This window comes from Salvelinus namaycush, chromosome 26, assembly GCF_016432855.1.
Source record: "Salvelinus namaycush isolate Seneca chromosome 26, SaNama_1.0, whole genome shotgun sequence".
Taxonomy (NCBI): Eukaryota; Metazoa; Chordata; class Actinopteri; order Salmoniformes; family Salmonidae; genus Salvelinus; species Salvelinus namaycush.
In genome coordinates, this window is record NC_052332.1 from 15,818,752 (window position 1) to 15,844,895 (window position 26,144).

The 26,144-nt window shown below is 45.1% G+C and overlaps 1 protein-coding gene across 1 annotated transcript in view; it reads right to left on the bottom strand.

Moving 5' to 3' along the window:
* Positions 1-2,837: 2,837 nt before the first annotated feature.
* LOC120021894 (breakpoint cluster region protein-like) overlaps positions 2,838-26,144 on the bottom strand; it is a 36,212-nt gene continuing 12,905 nt past the window's right edge. The window contains exons 5-23 of the mRNA XM_038965734.1: positions 26,026-26,133; positions 23,988-24,048; positions 23,603-23,655; positions 23,253-23,393; positions 18,943-19,064; positions 18,516-18,681; positions 18,268-18,387; positions 18,026-18,101; positions 17,665-17,775; positions 17,359-17,433; positions 16,737-16,834; positions 15,198-15,329; positions 10,394-10,453; positions 10,127-10,236; positions 6,960-7,099; positions 6,171-6,305; positions 5,954-6,059; positions 5,598-5,760; positions 2,838-5,485 (exon numbers count right to left, since the gene is read on the bottom strand). Coding sequence (XP_038821662.1) covers positions 5,396-5,485; positions 5,598-5,760; positions 5,954-6,059; positions 6,171-6,305; positions 6,960-7,099; positions 10,127-10,236; positions 10,394-10,453; positions 15,198-15,329; positions 16,737-16,834; positions 17,359-17,433; positions 17,665-17,775; positions 18,026-18,101; positions 18,268-18,387; positions 18,516-18,681; positions 18,943-19,064; positions 23,253-23,393; positions 23,603-23,655; positions 23,988-24,048; positions 26,026-26,133 — 2,067 coding nt within the window. The 3' untranslated portion in view covers positions 2,838-5,395. The remainder of the gene's footprint in view (positions 5,486-5,597; positions 5,761-5,953; positions 6,060-6,170; positions 6,306-6,959; positions 7,100-10,126; positions 10,237-10,393; positions 10,454-15,197; positions 15,330-16,736; positions 16,835-17,358; positions 17,434-17,664; positions 17,776-18,025; positions 18,102-18,267; positions 18,388-18,515; positions 18,682-18,942; positions 19,065-23,252; positions 23,394-23,602; positions 23,656-23,987; positions 24,049-26,025; positions 26,134-26,144) is intronic.

The window sequence follows — 26,144 nt, forward strand, 5'->3', positions numbered from 1 at the left end:
CGTTACTCTTCCTGGAGACCGTAACGAATAAACCCTGGTCCCTAGAGCACCATAGTAACCCGATTACGGCTTCGAATTGTGAGATGTCGCCTGACAGATCCCTCCCTCCCTCCCTGTCCTTTTTGGTAGGTAGCAGAAATTATACAAAGTAGGGGGCCAGCCAGAGCCATATATTACCTAAATACAGGCTTTCTCTGCTGATGTTGAGAAACATTTATAATTTTATAAAATAATGACATGTAGTGAATCTGTGATGTGGTGACACTGGTGATATGTCTGCAATCTTTAAAATCTAGTAATATGGATCAACAGTTAGGCCTTGAAGATATAAGCCATTGACACTTTTTTTTACATAGATACTGGAGATTTTATTTAACATTTTTTTGTACAAACAGAGGCTGCAAATGCCTTCCAAACATGTATTGTCCTCAGAATACAGTATCCCTTTTACAGCTCCAAAACAAAACATGTATGTTCACCAGAAGAAAATAAATCTAATTTGAAAAAGAGAAAAAGGTCAATTGTTTCAGTGGATGGCCAGCAAGTCCCATTTTAGCCTCATACAGTTAACTAGAAAACATGGAATAAATCTAACATATTCCCAAGAAGAAAGAGTAATACATGAATTATGATAAACTATTGCCAGGCTCATGACACCTTACAAGTACTGAAATAATACTCATTCCACATACAGTATGCATTCACTGAAATGCTAAAGTCATACATAGAGTAATATATTCCATATTTTTAGACTTTAAAATCCATTCCACATATTTAGAATAACAATGTATCTTACGTTGCCATATATTACTTTTTCATGAAAGAAGGGAAGCGACTAGCCCTATGAAGAAAATGATATGTATCACACTGACAATCAATAACCAAGTTCTCTTTCAGTTGAAGCCCAATTGTTCAACTGTTTCATCCTAAATGTTATTGGCCACACTTTGATGAACACCACAATAAATAAACCTAAGAACCCAATGTAAGCACTGTCTCTAGCATGATGCAGTACGTATTGTACAACCACAAGACGAGGTTAGAGAGATAACTAACCCATATAAACTCAAAGAACCTTCATCCTTTTCTTTGCAAAGGTTTTCTACACACAGAAAATGTCCTAATGCATCACAGTGGGCAGTCTGGAGTAAAAACAAAAGTAACTGAAAGTGCAAGCCCATCCAAAGTAGGTTATGTTCTGGATTAGTGACATGTTGATACATACATACATACTGTAGCAACAGTTAGGACAACAGGTGGTTACAGACTGTTTGGCTGTTATTGGAAAACAAAGGACATCTTACAAATTAACGATACACAGCATAGCATAGAGCCTTGAGCGATATGATCTAGATATGAGTCATATAACTGACAGTGATTTTTGAAAGTGTCCTCCTACAAGTATAGATACCACTTAGTTACTACTAATATCATTTCCTTCAGATGAGGGTATTCAACTCTGTAAATACAGTAGACTTCATTTTACACAGAACTGGAACAGAAAAGCTGAAAATTAGATATTTTGTTATTGTAGACAGAGCTAAGGCAGAGTGAGGGTTATTGACTAAGCATTTGTCTATTGTCAGTATCGTATTTATTCCAAAAATGAATTGGACTCAGTTTGGTATCATAATATTCAGACGAGATCTCCAACACAGGCTAGTACCATGAATGGAGATACCAAACTCTACGGTCATGTATTGGTCTCAAAATATGTGCCAGAATGACATATCGGTTTTCTCAAAAGGCAAGGGAGACTAAAGCACCCAGTAAGTCTCCTAACAGCAATTCCAATGACATATTGAAACCCACGGCATACATCCTGAATAAAAGCTATAGCGTGGAGGCACAATGGAGCAGAACAGTGCACATTAAACACTAATTATGTAGATCAAAGCGATCCAAATGAATGGTCAATGCACTGCCTTTCTCTCTCATAGCTAATGGCTTCCTCCATGTACAGTTACATGTGTGTGGGATATGTGAGGATACATTAGGCCAAAAATGTGTTGTTAAAAATTATGACTATGGCTATTAACCGGAACTGAGTTAGTTGATATGTTAACATATGGTTAAGTCAGGATTTGAAACATGTCTTAATTCCCTTTTTTATACAGTAAATAATTGTCCCATTAATTCATTCACTCACTCACACATGTGTGGGCATGAATGCTTGCATACACAACCACACACTCACAAATGCCAGATTTTACACTACCTACTGTACTGACTACAGTCAAAACTGCCAGAAATGTCTCCGCTAACTTCAAAATGTAGGAGTCCTTCATGAAATCTCAGTAGCGTAGAGAGTAGTACAGTCTCTTGAGTTAGTCAACTAAACACGTTTCTTGTTAACAATTTGTCAGCCAGCATGAAACATTATAACCTATTTTAAGCTTCTTTATCAGAACCAAAACACATCCTGCGGCCCAACATGACAACAACAAGTACAGTGAGCTTTGTGTTGTTGTTTTGGCTCTGTAATACAGCACTTTGGATTTGAAATGATACAATGACTATGAAGTTAAAGTGCAGACTGTCAGCTTTAATTTTAGGGTATTTTCATCCATATTGGCTGAACCGTTTAGTAATTACAGGACATTTTGTACCCAATAGAAATGAATGGTATATAATGTATTGTGTCATTTTGGAGTCACTTTTATTGTAAATAAGAATAGAATATGTTTCTAAACACTTCTACATTAATGTGGATGCTTTTAATTCAGGATGGTCCGTAATCATGGTAGCATCCACAATGTAGAAGTGGTTAGAAACATATTCTATTCTTATTTACAATAAAAGTGACTCCAAAATGACACAATACATTATTTACCATTCATTTATATTGGTCACAAAATAATCTGAAACAACCAAAACAAACAGCAAATGCATTCAACACATGTTTTGAGTCACAAGCTTGATGTAATAAGTGCGTGCAATGAATATGGGACTAAATATATACTTAACTTTTGACTACTTTAATATACATAAGTGAATTTGTCCCAATATTTTTGTCCCCTAAAATGGGTGGACTATATACAAACAGTGCAGTAATTTCTATAAAGTTCACCTGATATGGATAAAAAATACCCTCAAATCAATGCTGACAGTCTGCACTTTAACCTCATGGTCATTGTATCATTTCAAATCTAAAGTACTGGAGTACAGAGCCATAACAACAACAAATGTGTCGCTGTCCCAATACTTTCGGAACTCACTATAGATGACAACATAGTGAAGAAAATAAATGTAATCAAACATGCCTGCATGTTAAATCAAGGTACTGAAATTAAAACTCTACTAATATAATCTTCTCTTTTTTTTTCTGAACAAAATAAAAGAGCATTTTCTTTTCCAGGTCCCTTTTGTGGGTTACTATCAGGCAGACAATGGGTGGAGGGGTCTAGGGGACGGTTTAAGACAGCTGTCCAAACACCCACCACAGTATTGATGAAAATAGGATAGGTCACCTTCATTGAAAAGAGGATAAACAAGTAATCTTTCATAAAAGCAAAAGAATGGTTAACTTTAGACAAAAATGTAGAGCGCCTGCAAATCAAAACAACCAATTTGAAATAGGCAAATTACCTTTGTTTACATGAGAATTACTTTTACAAGACCACAGAGACAGTTGACAAGAGGAAACACGTTATTGTATGTACTGTATACTACTAAATGTATTGTTTTGTTTACTACTTCAGTAACACTGCAAGATTTCAGGGTCGGTGGTGGTGGACTAGGACACTCACTGGGAAGGTTACCCAACAGATGAAGAGAGGTTGTGACATTTCCACAGCAGCATTCAAAATCATAGAGGTAGTGTTACCTTCATGATGGATAAATGGCTAACAAAAGGCTGGACAAAACTGCAGTTATTCCCACAACAAGGCTACATCCTGGTTACATAGGCAGGATATGATCTCCCATCACCCCAGGACTCAAGGCTGAAACCTATACCACTTTCTTCATCAAATTGGAACAAACAGATGTTGTATCTGGCCCCCTCCCTCAGAATAAATTATGCTCATATCAATGATTATTACACTGTTAAAATAAGTAAAATACAAAAATTACAGCTTTAGGATTATGTAAATAATTTATCTGTAAATACAATTGTGTTTAAAAAAAATGCCAAACAACAGATTATTTATGCTAGATCTCCTATGACATCTCCGGACCAAAGATATGAACGCAGACAAAATCCTATGTTAGAAAATATATTGCTTCCTGGATATTTAAAATAAGGACTACTTGAGACACAAACAACACAACTAGATAGAATTGCTTTATGATCCAAACTGTTGGCAGTCCTATAATAATCTATAGAAAGATCATCTGTTTCTGTCAACTGTTCCTTTTCTTGCAGTCTCTCTGTGTTTGTCCAAGGTTTGTTAACCTTGTATACACTTTTTGTTGTTGTGTGTGTGAGTTTTGGATTCCTGGGACAACTGTGTGGTGATCCTGGCAGCTCTGGATGTTCCTATCAGAACCTCTTCAGAGGACCCAGATGTCCCCTTTTCAACATAACCCTATTAAGCATTGTGGTCCCAATGTATCACGTGTAAAACATACGGATTGAATCTCTTCAGCGGTGGATTAAGAAATAACTCAAACATTTGAGATGGCTAAACAAAACGCTGCGCAGGCTCTTGCCTTCATAATTGTCCAAAAACAAATATACTGTGTATGTGATGTCCATCACAATCTGGCTATTTCTGAAGAGGCATACAGTACAAAACGAAAACAATAAAAGCATTGGATTTCTGCTTTGCCTGTATAAGTCTTCAAACTAAATCGAGAAGAATTGAGAATGACCTTCCACAACAATAACTTAAAGTGGAGAAGCCCAAAAGTGTGATGAGAAATCACAGAATCTGTCATAAGTTACACAATAGCTGTTTCTCTGCTTACCAAGCAGGAGCCGATACCAAAAAAAATAAACCATTACCTGGGACACTCTTTTCCCCTACATGCTTATCAGTATCAAATTTAAGTGTTTAATTCGTGGTTACAGCAGGCATGTCCAGTAGTGGCATTCATTCCAGACACCGTACACAAGCTGTGGAGCTTTGACATGAGAGCGAAAAGACAGAGCGAGGAGGAGAGGAGAATATGTTGCGTCAGTGAGGCACAGAGAGTCACACTGGCTATTGGGTGTGATGTAATAATGCATTATCATCATCAGATGTGTGGTACTGGTGTCAACCTCTTGTTCTTGGAGGGGGTGGTGGCGCCCTCTGCAGGATATGTCCAGAATCAGCGGCGAAGAAATCTCCTACTGGAGTCCAGTCCAGCTAGGGCCATTCTCACTCTCAGTAGCCTTCCCAAATGGACATACTGTACTGTAGACTCGGTTTGAGTCTCTATCGCACCCTCTCTCTCCCTGTGGAACCCTCTACACTTCGGTGGAGAAGAGGATGCTCTGACGCTTACTGTCCGGCGTGGGGATGGTCTCCAGCTGGAGGAAGTACAGCAACACCTGGACCTGGGGGGACAGACCGACAGTGAGAGGGACGATGATACCAAAGAAGAGGGATGGGGAGAGAGAGATTGAGGTGGGGAAGAGAGAGGAGAGAGAGACAGACTATATCACCTACCTGTGACATGACCTCCAGGGACCAGCTGTCTCCCATGCTGATAGGCTGCGTGGGATTGGTGGGGATCTTGCTGTCCTTCTCTGCAGGCCGCAGCAGGGTGGGGCCAAACACTGTGGCCAGGTTGTGGAGGGACATCTTGTTGATGCTCTCCTTGTCAGCCACCCTGGGGAGCGGGGAGAGACCGAGGGTGAATGGTGGTTCATGGTAACACACCACGTGAAAGGACATAACAATCCCTCTGTTACTCAAACAAATAAGGAGTTTAGCATCTGCTTGTTTGCTTGGGATCGGCTTGTCTCTAAATGCTTGTGTGTGTCTAAGTGTAGCTCGATGTCTGTGTGGGTGTCTGTGTGTACCTCTTCAAGTGATCCAGCAGGAAGAGGAATGTAACCAGATTGGGTTCTGGCAGCGACAACAGTAGATTCAGCATGCAACTCTCTTTGGCAACGCTGTCAGACAGGGCTGCAGAAAGAGAGACCGACATTCACACATTAACCTGAGTGCTGAGTTATACCACGATAATATGATAATGGTAGAAGTGGCTGTTGGCCCGGTCAAAGGCATGTGACTAACCAATGCCTCCTGCGAAGTTGGGGTACAGGTCATCAGTGAAGAGGGGTTCTGGCAGCTCCCTGAAGTACAGCTTCAGAGTCCCGGCGATGGCGTTCACATCCATCTCACTCATCATCACAGACACGTCTTTGTTGTCTGTGGGAAAGACGGCAGAGCTCAGGAAGACAGGCAGAAAGTGTAGCCATGGCAACATCGGAGCGGGAGACGGATAGCCGTCAGGCATTTCAGGCATTCACTAAAATCACACTGCGCCTCAGTTCGTTGGCAGATAGACACTGGCCGAGGACACAACATGCTCCCCAAAGCAAGCTGTATATGTCGTAATCACAGAAACCACCACACACATACGTACTCACACAAATGCACAGACACACAAGCTCACACCCACACATAGGAATTAGTAAATCTAAATTAAGAAAGAAAACTGGGTTAAGCACAAACTCTTTTAGTCTTTTTTTTTGCAAAACCAGAAAATGTACCCATGATTCCCAAAAACGGAGCAGCATAATCAGAAGTTCACCTAGGGGAAACAGCAGGGTAGGACACATGGATTTTATAGTAGTCAGTCCAACAGACTTGAATTTACAAGGGAGTGCACAGAGAGGCTAGTCTGATGGAACCAGACTGATGGCTGCATTCAATGTTCTATCTCGCTTCACGTATCAAGGTTGGTTCCACCAAGCTACAGAACGTCCACAGAGTATGCTATATGCTATACTGTAGCCCATTCTCACATCCAGGGCTCTACTGAGAGGGAGAGTCAGGGGAAAGTAAGGTGTTGGTACTCACTGGTGTCAAAGGCAGCCTTCAGGGCCTGGATGTCTGTAGCCACCCCTGAGACCCGGTAGATGCCCACCTCCTCCATCCCCCTCCGCTCAATCTCCTCCAGACACTGTCTGACGATGTAGGGCACCTTGGAGTGCTCCCGTCTGGCATGGGGAAACACACAATTAAGGAATGGCATACCAGAGGGCATGGGGATACATACACAATGACACACACACACACACACACACACACCAAAGAGTTTTTCTGTTGGATGCATAGGTTGCACACAAATTGCATCTTTAACTGTGTTAGTATCCAAAAAATGTTTGTGCAATTATTAAAACAATAACAACATACAGTACCAGTCAAAAGTTTGGACACACCTACTCATTCCAGAGTTTTTATTTATTTGGACTATTTTCTACATTGTAGAATAATAGTGAAGACATCAAAACGATGAAATAACACATATGGAATCATGTAGTAACCAAAAAAGTGTTAAACAAATCAAAATCTATTTTATATTTGAGATTCTTCAAAGTAGCCACGTTTGCCTTGATGACAGCTTTGCACACTCTTGGCATTCTCTCAACCAGCTTCATGAGGTAGTCACCTGGAATGCATTTCAATTAATAGATGTGCCTTGTTAAAAGTTAATGCATTTGAGCCAATCAGTTGTGTTGTGACAAGGTAGGAATGGTATACAGAATATAGCCCTATTTGGTAAAAGACCAAGTCCATATTATGGCAAAAACAGCTCAAATAAGCAAAGAGAAATTAGAGTCCATCATTACTTTAAGGCATGAAGGTCAGTTAATACGGAACATTTCAAGAACTTTGAAAGTTTCTTGAAGTGCAGTCGCAAAAACCATCAAGCGCTATGATGAAACTGGATCTCATGAGGACCACCACAGGAAAGGAAGACCCAGAGTTACCTCTGCTGCAGAGGATACGTTCATTAGAGTTAACTGCACCTCAGATTGCAGCCCAAATAAATGCTTCACAGAGTTCAAGTAACAGACACATCTGAACATCAACTGTTCAGAGGAGACTGTGTGAATCAGGCCTTCATGGTCGAATTGCTGCAAAGAAACCATTACTAAAGGACACCAATAATAATAAGATACTTGTTTGGGCAAAGAAACACGAGCAATGGACATTACACCGGCGGAAATCTGTCCTTTGGTCTGATGAGTCCAAATTAGAGATTTTTGGTTCCAAACGCCATGTCTTTGTGAGACGTTGAGTAGGTGAACGGATGATCTCCGCATGTGTGGTTCCCACTGTGAAGCATGGAGGAGGAGATGTGATGGTGTGGGGGTGCTTTGCTGGTGACACTGTCTGTGATTTATTTAGAATTCAAGGCATACTTAACCAGCATGGCTACCACAGCATTCTGCAGCGATACGCCATCCCATCTGGTTTGTTTTTCAACAGGACAATGACCCAACATACCTCCAGGCTGTGTAAGGGCTATCAAGAAGGAGAGTGATGGAGGGCTGAATCAGATGACCTGGCCTCCACAATCACCTGACCTCAACCAAATTGAGATGGTTTAGGATGAGTTGTACTGCAAAGTGAAGGAAAAGCAGCCAACAAGTGCTCAGCATATGTGGGAACTCCTTCAGGACTGTTGGAAAAGCATTCCAGGTGAAACTGGTTGAGAGAATGCCAAGAGTGTGCAAAGCTGTCATCAAGGCAAAGAAAGGGTGGCTACTCTGAAGAATCTAAAATCTAAACTATATTTTAATTTGTTTAACACTTTTTTGGTTACTACATGATTCCATATGTGTTATTTCATAGTTTTGATGTCTTCACTATTATTCTACAATGTAGGAAAGAGTAAAAAATAAATAAAAACCCTTGAATGAGTAGGTGTGTCCAAACCTTTGACTGGTACTGTATATTCCCACTGACAATAACGTGTGTACTGTACTGTACTGTAAATATAAACACATCGGCTGTGTACTTTATCATGTTCATTAATTATTATGGATACAAAATGCACAATTACCACTGTGTGTTTTGTTGTGGGTTCATGTACAACAAATGTGCAGGTTGAGCTGGCAGGCAGCCCTGTGTGACTATGTAGTTGTTCTAAGGTCCAGTAGTGATGGTGGTGGCTCTCTGTTGGTGTTATTGGGGGCCTGTTGTCTCTACAGCCTTAATTGGTTCTGCTGTTAAACCTTATTAGTCCGCTCGTTACCAGCAATCAAATTAGCATCACTCACCAACATTGGCCATAAGCCTGGCCTCAACCAGAGACGGAAGAGGAAGCGAGATATCCCACTCCCTAATTGTTTCTGTTTCAATGGAAGTCAATGAACTAAGTAGACCAGACCCAGCTGCTATCACATTGGTGTCTATGGGAGAGCCACTCCCTTAAGTAGACAGGAACTGGCCATTTTTTTCAATGGTAAACAGCCTGAGTGAACTATCTTTCTTTATCCACTATCTTTGCCTCAACTGCCCCTTACTGTTTAACTACATATTGCACTCTATCTGAATGTCCCTTCACCCCTTCTTTCATGGTCCCTATTTACCCCTCTCCCTCTCTTTATTCTCTGTTGACAACCTCAGAGCAGTGTCCACAAGGAGAAATGCAAGTAGGAAAATCGTTTTTTCCATCTATGGGAGACTGTGTGAGTTGACATCTTGTCAATAACATTTACCTTCCCTAAAATCACAGAGTCTCTCTTTTGACCAGGTCAACAGTAGTACACTGTATAAGGAGGAGGTGCCATTTGGGACGCAGACAGAGACCACTCTAATCAGTGGCTTGACAGAAGCTTTGCCAGCTGTACACCAGAAACAATGTTTGTGTTCTCTTAGTATACTAAAGGAGAAGGGTAACGGGTCAGTTCCTGACCAGGGCTTGTACCTGGGGGAGTGAATAGTGACACGGGAATGTAGTTTGGATTATCTGGGATGAGAGGCTTACAATCTCAACATGGGGTCCTGTCCATCTGCCCCCCCCCCCCCCCCCCCCCTCTCCCCCCATTCTATCTTCTCCCTCCTCCTTTCAGAGAGATTCTCTGGTTCTTAGATTAGGCTGTGACATTCACTTGGGTCACTTGCATTCTCCAGCTGTCTTATGGCAGGCTTTCTCCATGGTTACTGTATAGATGGCCAGGTGGTCGGGGAGTGTGTTCCGGGGTATATTTATATGAGGGGGCTATTGAACTCACTTGGTCACCGTGGAGATCTTGATTCCGAACACGCCCATGGGTTTCCGTGACGGCATCTTCTTCAGACTGAACTCCCGGCTGGTGAACTTCATAGAGAGCTTCACTTCGATCTGGAGCCGAGAGAGACGGATTAAATGACAGTCTAAACCCGTTTACACTGACAAGAAATGGCTAAGTATGACAAGAAACACACATTTAAAGGATCACATGGCATGGCACAAACACAGACTCGTCCGTTTAACGGGGCTGACACACTAACACACTCACCCCGTTCATGGGGATAAGCGTCCTCTGCCAGTCTTTGCCTTGAAGCGTCTGCGGATCCAGCTGGATGGAGCAAAGCCAGAAGAAAATCCAAGGTTAGTACACCAATACACACAGACACCAAGACTCATAAACACCAATACACACAGACACCAAGACTCATAAACACCAATACACACAGACACCAATACACACAGACACCAAGACTCATAAACAATACCTTTAGGCTGACGTCTTCCCTAGAACTGAATACACCAATTGTTTATCATTTTCTCCACACAGTGACGTTATAACGTGTTATCAAGTGCAACCTCAGGTTTCAGTTGGTCAGCAAATCTGGCCCCTATCACCTCCTGCATTAGTCAGCTAACTGTCCTCCTGTCCACTCTGGACAAGCAGAGAAACAGATCCTGCCATCTGGACTGAGTTAAGCCGGGCACACCGTACCACACCACACCACACAGACACCACACCCACCCACAGTTCATCGTGTACCTTTCTCCCTCATCCCCATCTTGGCTAAGCTCCATCTGATCACATGCAGCGCTGGATCATGTTCCCAGCACTTAATTGAATCATTTCAATCTCCTGAGCCAGTACAGTAACAGTACACTGGTAGGGTACAGAGAAGGTCTCTCTCTCGGTCCGTAACAGTTCAACAGAGGAAAATACGCACGGTCACATCAAAAAAGTCAAAGGACAAGGAATCCTTGCCTGTACGGGGTTGAGCCAAAGGTGATCTGCATGTCACTGCGCAAACTTAAAGTACGGCTAACATGGGCTGTCTGTCGCTGGAATGTGGACAACAAAAGCAAACACACACACAGTTGCCTGTTCCCCTCCCCGTACATGATTTGTTTCTGTCAAACCATCGGACATTAGGGGGCCTCCCGGGTGGCGCAGTGGTCTAGGGCACTGCATCGCAGTGAACCCAGAGACCAGAGTCTCTGGGTTCGCGCCCAGGCTCTGTCGCAGCCGGCCGCGACCGGGAGGTCCGTGGGGCGACGCACAATTGGCATAGCGTCGTCCGGGTTAGGGAGGGTTTGGCCGGTAGGGATATCCTTGTCTCATCGCGCTCCAGCGACTCCTGTGGCGGGCCGGGCGCAGTGCGCGCTAACCAAGGGGGCACGGTGTTTCCTCCGACACATTGGTGCGGCTGGCTTCCGGGTTGGAGGCGCGCTGTGTTAAGAAGCAGTGCGGCTTGGTTGGGTTGTGCTTCGGAGGATGCATGGCTTTCGACCTTCGTCTCTCCCGAGCCCGTACGGGAGTTGTAGCGATGAGACAAGATAGTAATTACTAGCGATTGGATACCACGAAAATTGGGGAGAAAATGGGATAAAATTTATTAAAAAAAAAAAAAAACATCGGACATTAGTCATTGTACAGTGAGGAGGGTTACTGTGCCTCTCAGCAGGGCACTGCGTATACTTCTCCCTTCACCCCAGGCCAGGGACCTCCTTTCCCCTCTCCCTACTGCCCTCCACACTGACCCTGCTGCAGTGTCTGGCAAATAGAGTGCAGGCCTTTCCTTGCACCCCATCTCCTCTGTCCTCAGCTACTTCACCTGTCATGGCTTTCTGTGTCGAGAGACTGACAAAGACTGAGAAAGTCTAGTGTGCAAGTTCTGTAGATTCAGGGAGTTGGTGGTAGACGCTCCCGTCAGGCCCATACTGCCCTTCTTCTCTCCTCCTCTTCTCCTTGTTTTCTGTGCTGTTCCTCCGTCAGTAGAGCTGTAGCCTCCGCATGGTGTGTGTCCCAGTCTCTCTGCGTCCAGTCCCAGTGTGTAGCCTAACTCAGCCCCGTCCACAATGATCTCCAGTGATCCAGGGAAAGTTCTGTTTCACCCAACACACACCTGAATCGCTCGCTCTGAGGAATGTGTGTGTGTGTGTCAGGATCGCCAGCTAAAGTACGTTCTCATACACACAGGTGTGGATTTGCATTTCAGGATAACAAGCCCCTCCCTCTGCGCCTCTCTGTCTCCTCCCCTCTGTTCTCCATTGACTCCACCTTGACTCCCCCCCCCCCCCCCCATTGGCCAAGCCCAGTGCGCCACATGCCCACCTCGCGTGTTTGGATGAAAAGTTGATCTGAATAGTGTGTATTGATGTGCATCCAGGGCTCCGTGTCAAAATAAAGGTTAAATGAATACATGAATGAATCATCTGTTGGGACTTTCATACTAAGCCGCTCAGCTATGGCAACACGGCGTCCTGCTGTGTGTGTTTCTGTGTGAACCAGATGTATGCTGTGTGTGTTTCTGTGTGAACCAGATGTAAGCTGTGTGTGTTTCTGTGTGAACCAGATGTAAGCTGTGTGTGTTTCTGTGTGAACCAGATGTAAGCTGTGTGTGTTTCTGTGTGAACCAGATGTAAGCTGTGTGTGTTTCTGTGTGAACCAGATGTAAGCTGTGTGTGTTTCTGTGTGAACCAGATGTAAGCTGTGTGTGTTTCTGTGTGAACCAGATGTAAGCTGTGTGTGTTTCTGTGTGGACCAGATGTAAGCTGTGTGTGTTTCTGTGTGGACCAGATGTAAGCTGTGTGTGTTTCTGTGTGGACCAGATGTAAGCTGTGTGTGTTTCTGTGTGGACCAGATGTAAGCGGTGTGTGTTTCTGTGTGGACCAGATGTAAGCTGTGTGTGTTTCTGTGTGGACCAGATGTAAGCGGTGTGTGTTTCTGTGTGGACCAGATGTAAGCAGTGTGTGTTTCTGTGTGAACCAGATGTAAGCGGTGTGTGTTTCTGTGTAGAGCAGATGTAAGCGGTGTATGTTTCTGTGTGGACCAGATGTAAGCGGTGTGTGTTTCTGTGTGAACCAGATGTAAGCGGTGTGTGTTTCTGTGTGAACCAGATGTAAGCTGTGTGTCTTTCTGTGTGGACCAGATGTAAGCTGTGTGTGTTTCTGTGTGGACCAGATGTAAGCTGTGTGTGTTTCTGTGTGGACCAGATGTAAGCTGTGTGTGTTTCTGTGTGGACCAGATGTAAGCTGTGTGTGTTTCTGTGTGAACCAGATGTAAGCTGTGTGTGTTTCTGTGTGGACCAGATGTAAGCTGTGTGTGTTTCTGTGTGAACCAGATGTAAGCTGTGTGGACCAGATGTAAGCTGTGTGTGTTTCTGTGTGGACCAGATGTAAGCGGTGTGTGTTTCTGTGTGGACCAGATGTAAGCAGTGTGTGTTTCTGTGTGAACCAGATGTAAGCGGTGTGTGTTTCTGTGTAGACCAGATGTAAGCGGTGTGTGTTTCTGTGTGGACCAGATGTAAGCGGTGTGTGTTTCTGTGTGAACCAGATGTAAGCGGTGTGTGTTTCTGTGTGAACCAGATGTAAGCTGTGTGTGTTTCTGTGTGGACCAGATGTAAGCTGTGTGTGTTTCTGTGTGGACCAGATGTAAGCTGTGTGTGCTTCTGTGTGAACCAGATGTAAGCTGTGTGTGTTTCTGTGTGAACCAGATGTAAGCTGTGTGTGTTTCTGTGTGGACCAGATGTAAGCTGTGTGTGTTTCTGTGTGAACCAGATGTAAGCGGTGTGTGTTTCTGTGTGGACCAGATGTAAGCTGTGTGTGTTTCTGTGTGGACCAGATGTAAGCGGTGTGTGTTTCTGTGTGGACCAGATGTAAGCTGTGTGTGTTTCTGTGTGGACCAGATGTAAGCGGTGTATTATAAGACTACTGAGGAACACAGCACATAGATCAGAGTAGGAGAGAGCCCGGCGCTACTCGAACAAACACGTGTGGTGTGGGTGGTACAGTATGTACAGACTGGGGTATGGGACGATTCTGTGTTGAACCACCATCGTTGTTGGCATGGCGATACTCATCCCAGTTACCGTGGCAACCACTAGAGGGAGCCGTATTCCCACATTTTTAGCTTTGTTTAACGAGCAAGCGACAAACCAGAGAGAAACTACCTGGGTTCAGGCATCATAACTCCCTCTGCTCTGGGGTATGGATTCCCCATAGGTACAGATATAGGCTCAGCTACCTCCCCCATTCATAATTTTAACCATTAGTGGGGAAAATGCTAAACTGACCCAAGATCAGTGTTTAGGGTCAACGTCACCCTACAAGACTGCCCCAGGTCCGGTAAACGTATATTGTTATTGGACACCACTGAATACTGAAAGGTTTTCATATACATACATACATACATACATACATACATACATACACACATACATACATACATACATACACACACACACACACACACACACACACACACACACACACACACACACACACAGCTGGCCAAGTGGGGGAGGGGAACAGGGAACAGTAAACCCCCCAGGAGTAGACCAGATCAAAGCAGAGGCCCCATGGCTCTGAAACACTAACCAAGGCTACCTGCCTTTCCTTGAAACAAAACGGGCTATGTACACAAAGCCCATACCAGTGGGCCCCCTATAGAGTACTCCATCCCTCAAAACCCACAAGCAAAAAAAACGTGCGTGTACACATACATTTACAATTGAAAGTGAGAGAGCCTTCTCGGGAGAGACATGGTTACCAGGTCAGGTTGAACACATGAATTATGGACCCTGATTCAAACAGGGTCAGGATGGGTTACTGACACTTTACCCTCTAAGATAAGTCTATTTTAAATTCCTCTAAAACACATCTAGTCACTGTAGACAGTCTATCCTACTACTCACATAATAAGTGAATTCATTAAGTGAATCAGCAGAGCACTCAGCAGTGTCCAGTCCACATCTAGGACATTCAGACAACAATCACACCACACTGGCATAACCATAACGTTATCTGGCTATGTCGCCATGGTGACGTTACAGCGTTACGTTGACTCAGAAACGTACCGGGATCTGTCCTTTGCCGATGATGCGGTCGGTGCTGTCTCCATCCTCTTTGATCTGCTTGGTCTTGTTGTAGCTCTTCTCATAACACAGCAGCCTCAGAGTCTGAGAGCCCTCCAGGTCTATCTCAAACTCCTGGAGTACAGAGAGAGAGAGAGAAAGAGAGGGAAGAGAGCGAGAGGGAAGAGGGAAGAGAGCGAGAAAGTGTCACGCCCTGATCTGTTTCACCTGTCTTTGTGCTTGTCTCCACCTCCCTCAAAGTGTCGCCCATCTTCCCCATTATCCCCTGTGTATTTATACCTGTGTCCTCTGTTTGTCTGTTGCCAATTCGTTTTGTTTCGTCAAGCCTACCAGCGTTTTTCCCTCTGTTCCTGTCTCTTGATTGTTCCTGTTTTTCCCGGTTTTGACCTTTTTTGCCCGCCCTGACCCCGAGTCTGCCTGCCGTCCTGTACCTTTGCCCCACTACTCTGGATTATCGACCCCTGCCTGCCTTGACCTGTCGTTTGCCTGCCCCTGTTGCTGTAAAAAACATTTTTACTTCAACACAGTCTGCATTTGGGTCTTACCTGAAACGTGATAAAGAGTAGCGAGAGAGAGAAAGAAAGAGTAGCAAGAGATCGAGAGAGAGAGAGAAAATGAGCGAGCGAGAGAGAAAGAGAGCGAGAGAAAACGAGCGAGCGAGAGAGAAAGAGAGCGAGAGAAAATGCCACAGAAATCACATAGATTTATGGGGCCTATCTGCACACCAAAACCACATAGTCTAAAGAGGCTTTACGGTCATTTCTCAAAGGACCACGGTAAAGAATTAGGGGTTTCAGGACAGGTGAAGATGAAGCCAACCTAATGTGGGACTCTGATAAGGGGGCAGGCAGAAGCAGAGATGCAGTTTATCTTTACATTGGTAGTTAAGTATTTGGCATGAAAGTCTCTTCCAAGAGATACTCTATAGTGTTGGTCTGTATACGTTAGCAGTTAAATGCTGTAGATGTAAACGCATTGTGAACAGCAGACTGGACCGCTGATGGAGATTCCCGTTAATTACGTAAAAGAACACCCTGCATATGGTTTCCACATGGTTCAGGTCGCAACGCATTCCGTGAACATTTCCACAGACACGAGTCGTCATCAGAAGCTCCTCATTAGCTAACACTATTTCCACTTTACTGAGCAAATTAATTAAGCAGCAGAGGCCGCAGCAGTTCCTTGAGCCTGGTGGAACATTCCTGCTGCAGATGAACAAATTCGCTGATTGTGTCTCAAAGCTGTCGTGCGCGTTCTCATAGCTCATGACGCACAAGCTCTTTGTGTTTGCGGTGTTCAGCTCTGACTGTGTGTGTGTGTGTGTGTGTGTGTGTGTGTGCTTGGATGCGAAACATCTGCTCCAGTTGGGCTCTCTACCTCCTGCTCCTCCTTACTGAAGAGGCCATACAGGCATTCTCATTAAGACACTTACGCCACAACACCAGATGTCATGGCCTTGGTAGTAAAAAATGCCGATGCTGTACTCTGCATATGTTGGGTAATAACAGTAGAAGTTCCTACCTCGTTCCATTTGGGCTCTGTGGTGTACCGATACACCCGCGTCTTGGCTTTGTTCGCAAAGTAGCCAAAGGAGTCCACCTCTAACGTGCAGTACAGATCTGAGAGGAGAAGACGCAGTCACAGTTAGATTCGCCCAAAAGAATAGCACTAGCGGTGGTCTCTATGACGATACCCCACAGAATTAAATAGAACACATCCTAGCAAAATCTGCCATTTTGGTCAGGGACATTTCTCAATGTGAGCTCTGTAAATGAACTGTCCTCATAGTTACGCCTACTAATGTCGCTGAGAACAATGTAATAACACATGAAATATATATTGAACATATGTTTAAACTTCTGTGCTATCAGTAACCTCGTTCAAATTCTATGACGTTTACCAGAACCGGTGTGTTTAATGTTTATGCCTGTGCTACAGAACAGCGGTAGCTCCAGTAAGCTTAGAGTAAGGGGTATCGTCCCAAATGGCACCCTATTCCCTATAGAGCCCTATGGGCCCTGGTCAAAAGTAGTGCCCTATGAAGGAAATAGGGTGCCATTTGGAACGTAACCTAATGCCTTTGTTATTACTCCTGTACACTATGTCCGGTATGAAGGCCCTTCCGAGGAGTAGGGACACTCACTCAGGCTCTGTTTGAGGCCCGAGGCAGAGTGGACGATTACATTCAGGAATCCATGGAGGCCAGGCGATTCATCCTCTGGAAAAACACAAGGAAGAGAGATGAAGGTTCACATTGGAATGGGGAATGAAACCATAAAGAACCCTAAATAACTCTATTCTCTTCACTCTAGAAAACTAAACTAAAAAGAGACCAAACACTTCAAACTGCAAACTGTTATAACGTCTGTTTTGTTCCTATGTGGAGAATGTTTCAGTTGATGCATCTGACAGAAAACCTCAGAGCAGAACATTGAGGAACATCTGGTACCTTGACCTTCTTTGTTGATGGTGAGTGGGATGTGGTGGACAGTCTGCAGCTTCACACAGGAGTTGGTCAACATCTGTAGCTCCATGGAGGTCAGGGAGAAGCTCTTGAAGCCTGGGAGAGGGACCATACAACCACAGGGTCAAGGGTCAGGGGTCAGTCACCCACACAGTACAGTATGGGAGGTAACGCTGCATGTGAGCAAATATTAGTGGTTTCAATGCATCAAGAAAGTCTACACACCATGGAATACAGGTCACATTGTTGTCGATCTTCTTCATCTAATCTTACTCAAACACCTATTGCTTAGAGAGTGATAGTGAAGAGCAAGTTCAGTAACAGTCGAATGCTGAGGGACACCTACATTTCTTCTGTTGTTCCCGGATCGTCTCCTTCCACTCGGCCCGCTCGTAGTCTGATGACATCAGGAATGTGTAACCCTGAAACACAGCACACACTTAGATATGATACAGCCTACAGCCTAACTTAGATACAGCCTATCAAAGATGATGATGTGGTTGACGATGATGGTTGTAACGCTGAAGAGGGATGATGGTGATGATCCTTTGGTGTTGACGATGATAAAGAGGAAGACAGGGGGCTCACCTTGCCGTTCCTGTTGTGTACTCGGAGGGCCATACTGGGAGAGGTGAGCAGCAGAAGAGACTCCTGCTCCGACAGCTTCTTCCTCAACCGTTCAATCACCTTTGACCCTTTGTTGGCTCTCTGGAGGTCACAGACAAAGACAACACATTTGCAAAAGACCTGTCAACTACATTTTTACTGATTAGTGTGTGTCTCTGTGTGTGTGCGCGCGTGTGTGTGTGTGCTCATTAACACTGTATGTGAAATACCTTCTCTCTCTGGATCTCACTCTTGATGTGAGAGATCTTGACCTTCATGGCGTCCAGCTCCTCGTCAGGCACCTGGGGGATGTGCAGAGGCTCTGACTCATCTGCGTTCTGGAAGGTCAGGTCTGACAGAGGGATGTACCACTTGGAATCATACTGCTGACTCTTCCTGCCGAGAGGAAGGGACAAAGAAGGTAGAGAAGGAGAGAGAGAGAAAAAAAGAGAGGGGGGGGGAGGAGGGAGAGAGAGGGGGGGTAGAGAGAGACAGAGAAAGAGAGGGAGAGATGGAGATATGAAATCCTAGCGTTTAAAAACATTTTATTTTGTATTTAACCTTTATTTAACTAGGCGTCCTGTGATAGATGTCCTGGAATATGTTAGAAGAACAGGAAAAAAGAGTGAAATATAGACAGAAAGATGTCTATTTTACCCTCCGATCTGTTTCTTGAGCTTGGCGCAGAGCAGCAGGTCCGTGAAGAGGAAAACATGACGGAGCTTCCTGGCTCCCTCCACCAGCTCCACCATGAAGCTGTCCTTCAGCAGCTGGCGGTTCTACAGAATCACACAACCAGCCATCAACCATCAGCAGAACAAATCTATACATCAGCTAAGCAATCAATATCCTCAACTTCCTCATCTGCATTGGTTGAGATGCTGTGTGGCCTGTTGTGCCACCATGAACCAGAAGGGGGCAGTGATGTTGTTTTTCCACACAGCTGTTTAGTGACAGCCCTGAGTATAAAATGAAACAGCATCACGAGAAATCCAACGTCAGAACAGTGTTCTAATATGACGCCCTTGTCTAACCTCATGAAGGACTATAGGGGGTACATTTGTGAACAGGAACAGAAAGTCTACAGCATAATATAAGGAGGACAAATTTGATCAAAGCACATTATAGACCGAATGAGGACATATAGATTGTATGAGGACAGTCAGAGGCATGACTACGTATCATATCCCCAGGGCATTTCTGAAGAGGTAAAACACATAACTATTTTACAGATTTACTGCACTCCCTACAATGAATGGTCTTATAATGCGAGACCTGAAGGGTAGAGGTACACAAGCAACCCCCCCCCCCTCTCATCCTTCGTCTCCCCCCTCAACCCCTCTCCCCACAGGCAAGGCACCAGCGATCCCCAGCCTCACATCACCGTGGCAGCAGGGCCTGCGAAGCAGGATGTCACAGCCAGCCCCAGCCAATCGTAGCACTCCCCCTCTTCCCCCCCACCCTCCCGCAGGTTGTCGTGTATTGTCATGGGTCTTGCCCAGGATGCAGAACTGTGTGGTTTCCACTAGATAGGCCAGCTACAACACTGGTTATATCTTAAAAATTAAAAAAGAACAAAAACATGCTTTTTGCTTTAAATTTAGGGTTAGGCATTAGGGTGAGGTTTAAACTCAGATGTGATGACTTTGTGGCTGTGCCAGCTAGTGATCACTCTGCAGAGCTGCCAGTACATGAGTCATCCCAATAAATGTCAACCTGCCCCCCAGCCCCCCCTGTGGGCGCCTCTCCTGAACGCTCAGTCATTACCACTGACAAAACAACGGTGAGGAGGACAATATGCTTCTGTGTGTGTGTGTGAGTCATCCACGCTCACACACAACTAACAGGGTCTCCCCAAGCAAAATGCAGGGGCGTTACTGTACCATTCAGTATAGTGTAGACCATAGAGATCCTATTAAATTATTATTACATGATATATATATATATAGGTACTTGTTGCATTTACAACTTGTCTAAGTCCTATCTATCATCAAGTGATTTCAGCCTACGTACAGTATGGCTGTGGATTGACTGCGTTTGACTGGAATGTTGGCATATTGGCAGTTCATTTGAAAAATGTGTGGAATCATTCCTCTGAAACTGTCTGGCTAGCTAGCGAACAAAAATGCAGTGCAGATAAATCCTTCAAATTCATTATTTGACACAATATCTGATGACAGCACTGGCTCCCTGACCAACATGACTGACCTTTATCCCCCTGTAAGAAGGTTCATGTCCATTCTAGTACTGCAAATTCTATGATGTGGACCCTCTTAAAATGTATGTCTCACAATGGCTCAGATCCAGGAAGCCACACATCACACAGGCACCACAGAGGCACGGTAGGACACCTGCTCTGTGCAGCCTTCAGCCTGATTGACATGCAGTGTGATATCCCTGCCAAGGAGATGAGACGCTGCTAATTTACTAATTCCCAATGGCAGCTCTAATTATTCATTAGATAGATAATGAAGGCAGCCATGATGGTCTGTGATAGATACCTTTCTCACTGACTGGGAGAGGGAGAGGGAGAGGGAGAGACAAAGAGAGAGAGAGAGAGAGAGACAAAGAGAGAGAGAGAGAGAGAGAGAGACAAAGAGAGAGAGAGAGAGAGAGAGAGAGAGAGAGAGAGAGAGAGAGAGAGAGAGAGAGAGAGAGAGAGAGAGAGAGAGAGAGAGAGAGAGAGAGAGAGAGAGAGAGAGAGAGAGAGAGAGAGAGAGAGAGAGAGAGAGAGAGAGAGAGAGAGAGAGAGAGAGAGAGAGAGAGAGGCTTCAGAGGCCACCAGGCTCATTTGCATTTTAATTAAGCATCTTCTTTTTGGCCCCCACCCCTCTACACCCCCCATCTGGCTGGGCAGGGCTCCTGGGTGACACTTGTGCTGCTCTCCTCCTGCACGCCTCCACTGAACAAAGCACAACAGGTTACAATCTACTGCATTACACTACTGTGTGATGGGGGAGGGGCGGCAGGGAGCCTAACGGTTAAGAGCGTTGGGCCGGTAACCGAAAGGTAAGGTCGCTGGTTTGAATCCCAGAGCCGACTAGGTGAAAAATCTGCCGATGAGCCCTTGAGCAAGGCACTTGAACCCCAATTGCTCCTGTAAGTCGCTGTGGATAAGAACGTCTGCTAAATGACTAAAATGTGAATGTAGTAAGGCCCCTCTCTCTCCAACACCAACCCTATAGGTACAGTACACCTCTCCACCGGGACAATATCAGACAACGGTCATCCTCACCATCAGTTAGTTGAGTCAGTACAACTACATTTCCTTATCAGACTTACTACGGAAATACTTTCATATCATTTTTATATGAACCTGTCAACATTTTTTACATTTACATGTCACTTTGGACCCTCTTAAAGGGAATGTCACACAATGGCTCAGATCCAGACAGCAACCCATTTAAACCTATGGTCCTACCCTATAGCCCCAACTCCAACAGCACACTGGAGGTTCTCTAGCAAAGCTCCAGATGACTGTCATCTACCCCTGTCATCACAACCTCTTCTCTCAGACCACAACCGCTCTACTATATCTGGTTATCAGTCGACACAGTTCCTTAACCACGGTTACACGCTGACACTCAAGTCAGGACCACCTAAGAGCCGGTCCAAAAGCCGAGCTAACCACAGGACCACAGCTATTCAGTCCTCAACAGCTTTCAGAGAGTGTTGGACCGATGCGCTGGAAGCGTTGTCGATTTAGCGTTCTACTGCAATGATAGTCATTCATTGTGTATAAGAGTCTCAAATAGCAACAAAGAAAGCTGAAATAGCACCATTTAATTAGGTTCTTGAAGCCTCAATGAACTGTAGTGACTGAACATTCCAGTCAGGCTGGAGATATCCCAAGTCGACTGTACGAGTCCTCAATGGCACCCCAATTCCTTACATAGTGCACGACCTCATGGGCCCTGGTCAAAGGTAGTGCACTAGATAGGGAACAGGGTGCCATTTGGGACACATGCTATATTTGTGTATATCTTAACATAGTGGGGTTAAAACACACACACACACACACACACACACACACACACACACACACACACACACACACACACACACACACACACACACACACACACACACACACACACACACACACACACACACACACACACACACACACCCCAGGCATATTCTCACACACTAGCTGCTAAAGCACAATATAACAGGGCCCATTGATTCGATGCACTCCTTCCATGTATCCATGATCAATATTTGATGATCAGTGCGGTCTGGGCAGACAGAGCTGCGAATGGGGCCTATGAGGATAAGGGGGTGGGGGGGGCTAACGTTGGGGTGCAGTAATGACATCCCATGTGCATAGGGAGGTGCCTCAACATGAATAATAAATCTGTACTCCCCAGTCAGCGATAAGAGGCTGGATATGGGGCATTATGAACGCCGGTGTCACGCCAGCTGTCAATCAAATGACATCCATTCATGTGCAACATGTGCAACTTCCCCCCTAGGTGGTCTCTAGGGGGGAAGACGTTGGGGTTTGAGGGATGGAGATCCAGCACAGAGAGCAAACACTGGGGTTCCTAACAGGCATGTGCAGGGGACTTTCTATTATTGCCATATTTGGGCATATATTGCGTTTGACACCATATTAGGTCATCCCATACGGCCGCCCCTTCAGTGGAATCACTACAGGTCGCTATGAGGGCAGGGCAAGGTTCAATCTACCAGTGTTGGGTTACTGGTCAATGATGTAATACCATACCCTCACCATAAACCTAGAATAACATAACAGTCACAATGGCCCAGAGCCAAAAAAGATCAAGCTCTGCTTTGGTCTAATTGCTTAAGAACATTCAACAACACAGAGATACAGCTGAGCCTCTATTCATAAAGCATCTCAGAGGAGTGCTGATCTAGGATCAGGTCCCCACCTGTCCATGTCATCTTATTCATTATGACCTAACAGGGAAAACTGCTCCTAGATCAGTACTGCTCCTCACCTCTCCCTTCTTGACGGTCATGGACTGGCGTCTGGGCGTGGTCTCCTCGTTGATGCTGGACAAAAAGTTCTGGGAGATGCGGAGCGCGTCCTGGAGCAGGGGGTGGTCCGGGTGGCTGGAGGGCGTGTGCTTGAGCAAGTCCTGCAGAGTGGAAAGGCACACCCACCCAGAGACACAGAGTTACAGTGTCTTACAGCAGAGCCTGGGTTACAGTATTGGGATTGGCAGTTAAAACCAAGACAGTATTTAAAAATCATGTGGTGTGAGGTTCAGAGAGTTACCGGTACATCAAAATGAGCAGGAAAAAACTAAAGGCAAACTGCGTGCTTTGCTTGCTGCCCAGTACTCACATGCAGAACCAGGGTGCTTCGGGTCACTCTGTCCACTGGCTTGTACAGGAGAGCTTTAAGAGAGAAAGGAGAGACAGCAGCATGAATTACATTACAACCACTCCACCCACGTCAGAGCAATATGACATGATCCCAGTCAAATACTGCAAGTGCTGTTTCCACTAGATAGGCCAAAAAACTGTGCACTAGCCTGTGGCAGTGATTTCATGGGTTGTATTCATTAGTGCACACCGTATCAAAATTTTCTGCACCGTACCAAAACGCTTTGCAACAGGTAGGTCCTTCCTCGTTTCGGCCTATTTTCTTACTGTACGTTCCTGGTGAATACTAGCCTCGCTAGCCAGCCTGAACACACCCATGTTCAGTAATGCTGTGGGCTACTTACTCTCCAGAGAGTTCTTGGCTGACTGGTCCTTCAAGTCCTTGGTGCTCCTCACCTTGAGGTTCTGTAGGGACACAGAATGAGTGAACAGTGGACAACATTTACACAGGGGAAAAACCTGAAACTAATCAACATGCTTCATACATGAACAACCATTCTGGTGCTGGTAAATAATAATAGTAGCCTGGCCCTTGGCTTGGTCAAAAATAAGGCACTATAAATTGAATCAAATCAAGTTTATTTTATATAGCCCTTCGTACATCAGCTAATATCTCGAAGTGCTGTACAGGAACCCAGCCTAAAACCCCAAACAGCAAGCAATGCAGGTGTAGAAGCACGGCGGCTAGGAAAAACTCCCTAGAAAGGCCAAAACCTAGGAAGAAACCTAGAGAGGAACCAGGCTATGAGGGGTGGCCAGTCCTCTTCTGGCTGTGCCGGGTGGAGATTATAACAGAACATGGCCAAGATGTTCAAATGTTCATAAATGACCAGCATGGTCAAATAATAAGTGCCATGAATAAAGTGCCATTCAGAACGCAGAGAGGCCTCCAGCACTGAGGACAGACACTTACCTCAGCCTAATGCCTAATTAATCTCATCCTGCACACAATAAGCACACATCAGCATTTTGTCCCCTGTCACATTCCGATGGCAGAGAGAAAATGCATTATTACATATCTCAATAAGAACACTGATTGATTGATTCTCTCCCTCAAATCCAGGCACCATCCTCAATGTTCACCGGGAGCTTTGGCACAAGATTTTACGTAGCCGCGATCGTGGCTACACAAGGACTTTCAAATATTAGTCCAAAACGAGCCCTCAAAAAACCCTGCTAGTCAAGAGATCTTAGTCAAATTTAGATTTTTATTGTTTAACTCACGGACTCCCGTAATCTGACAAGTAATGAAGCATTACACCAAGACATACCCCAGCTTCGTACGTCGTTGTCTAAACTGTTTCTCCCAAAACACGACAGCACCACAGGCATGTTTAGTTAGTGTCCTTGCCCTGGCATTATGCTTCCCTGTTCAAGTAATTCCACATCCTATCTGAGAGAGACGTTCTTCCACTAGCATGGCTGGGCCCTTCAGGCTACCTGTAAAGCTCAGTTTGGGGGGAGGATTAATGAATATATTAGCCTGTCATGCTTCATCTGCACATAGGTGAGATGGAGTGCGTTTCCCTACTTCAGGGTCTCTAACACTGGACGCCGTGGGGCTCACAAAGCAACCAGAAACGCAACACAGAATATTAACCACCACACCCTCTGCATTGTTCCACATCACGGCTGAACACGCAGCTCAGACACACACATGCACGCGCACGCACACACACACACACACACACACACACACAATTCTCCCTTCTGGTTGGATACAGCAATGGAGGCTGCTGAGGGGAGGACGGCTTCATGGTAATGGCTGGAGCGGAATCAGTGGAATGGCATCAAACACATAGAAACCATGTGTCTGATGTGTTCTAATGGCAATGATTGGGATATTAGGTGGGTGGTGGCGGTGAAGGGGTTTGTGGGTAAAACGAATAGCCTAAAGCTGTTGAGTGGTGCCTTTGATACCCCACTGTCCTCTTTACACCGGGTAGCTGTGAAATGTTCTCCCAAAGATTTCCCCCTGTGTGCTTAATGGCCCACTTTCAGTGTACAACGCTTCCTCTCAGTCGGTCTCTCTACGCAGCGAGGCAGAGTGACCTGGGGCTGGGCCACAAAGCCGCTTCTTAAGAACTGGAGAAAGAGCTACTTTCCTCTCAGGAAGAGAGAGCTTGAAGAGAAGCAGAACATGTTTGTTCAAACCGTCCCTTTGAGTATGGAGATGGGAGGCTGAGCGTGTTGGTATACTTTCAGTGGAGGGATATTTCTTTCTTGCCACCCCCAAGTCATCATCTTCGATCACCCTCATGTCCAAAACAAGAGGTGTACCCCCTGGCCCCCAGAGTCAAGATGAAAGGACAAAACCCATCCCAGACCAGTAGTCATCAACCCTCCCTCTTCCCACTCTACCTCCGTGCCAGTTCACATTACCTCAGAGATTTCAGCGAACTGCGTGTTTGCCTGGCAGCACTTCTCCGCCGTCTCCACGGCAACCTCGTAGTTGTCCACAAAGGCCCGGTAGACTCCCAGCTGGCTGGCCTGTCAGACAA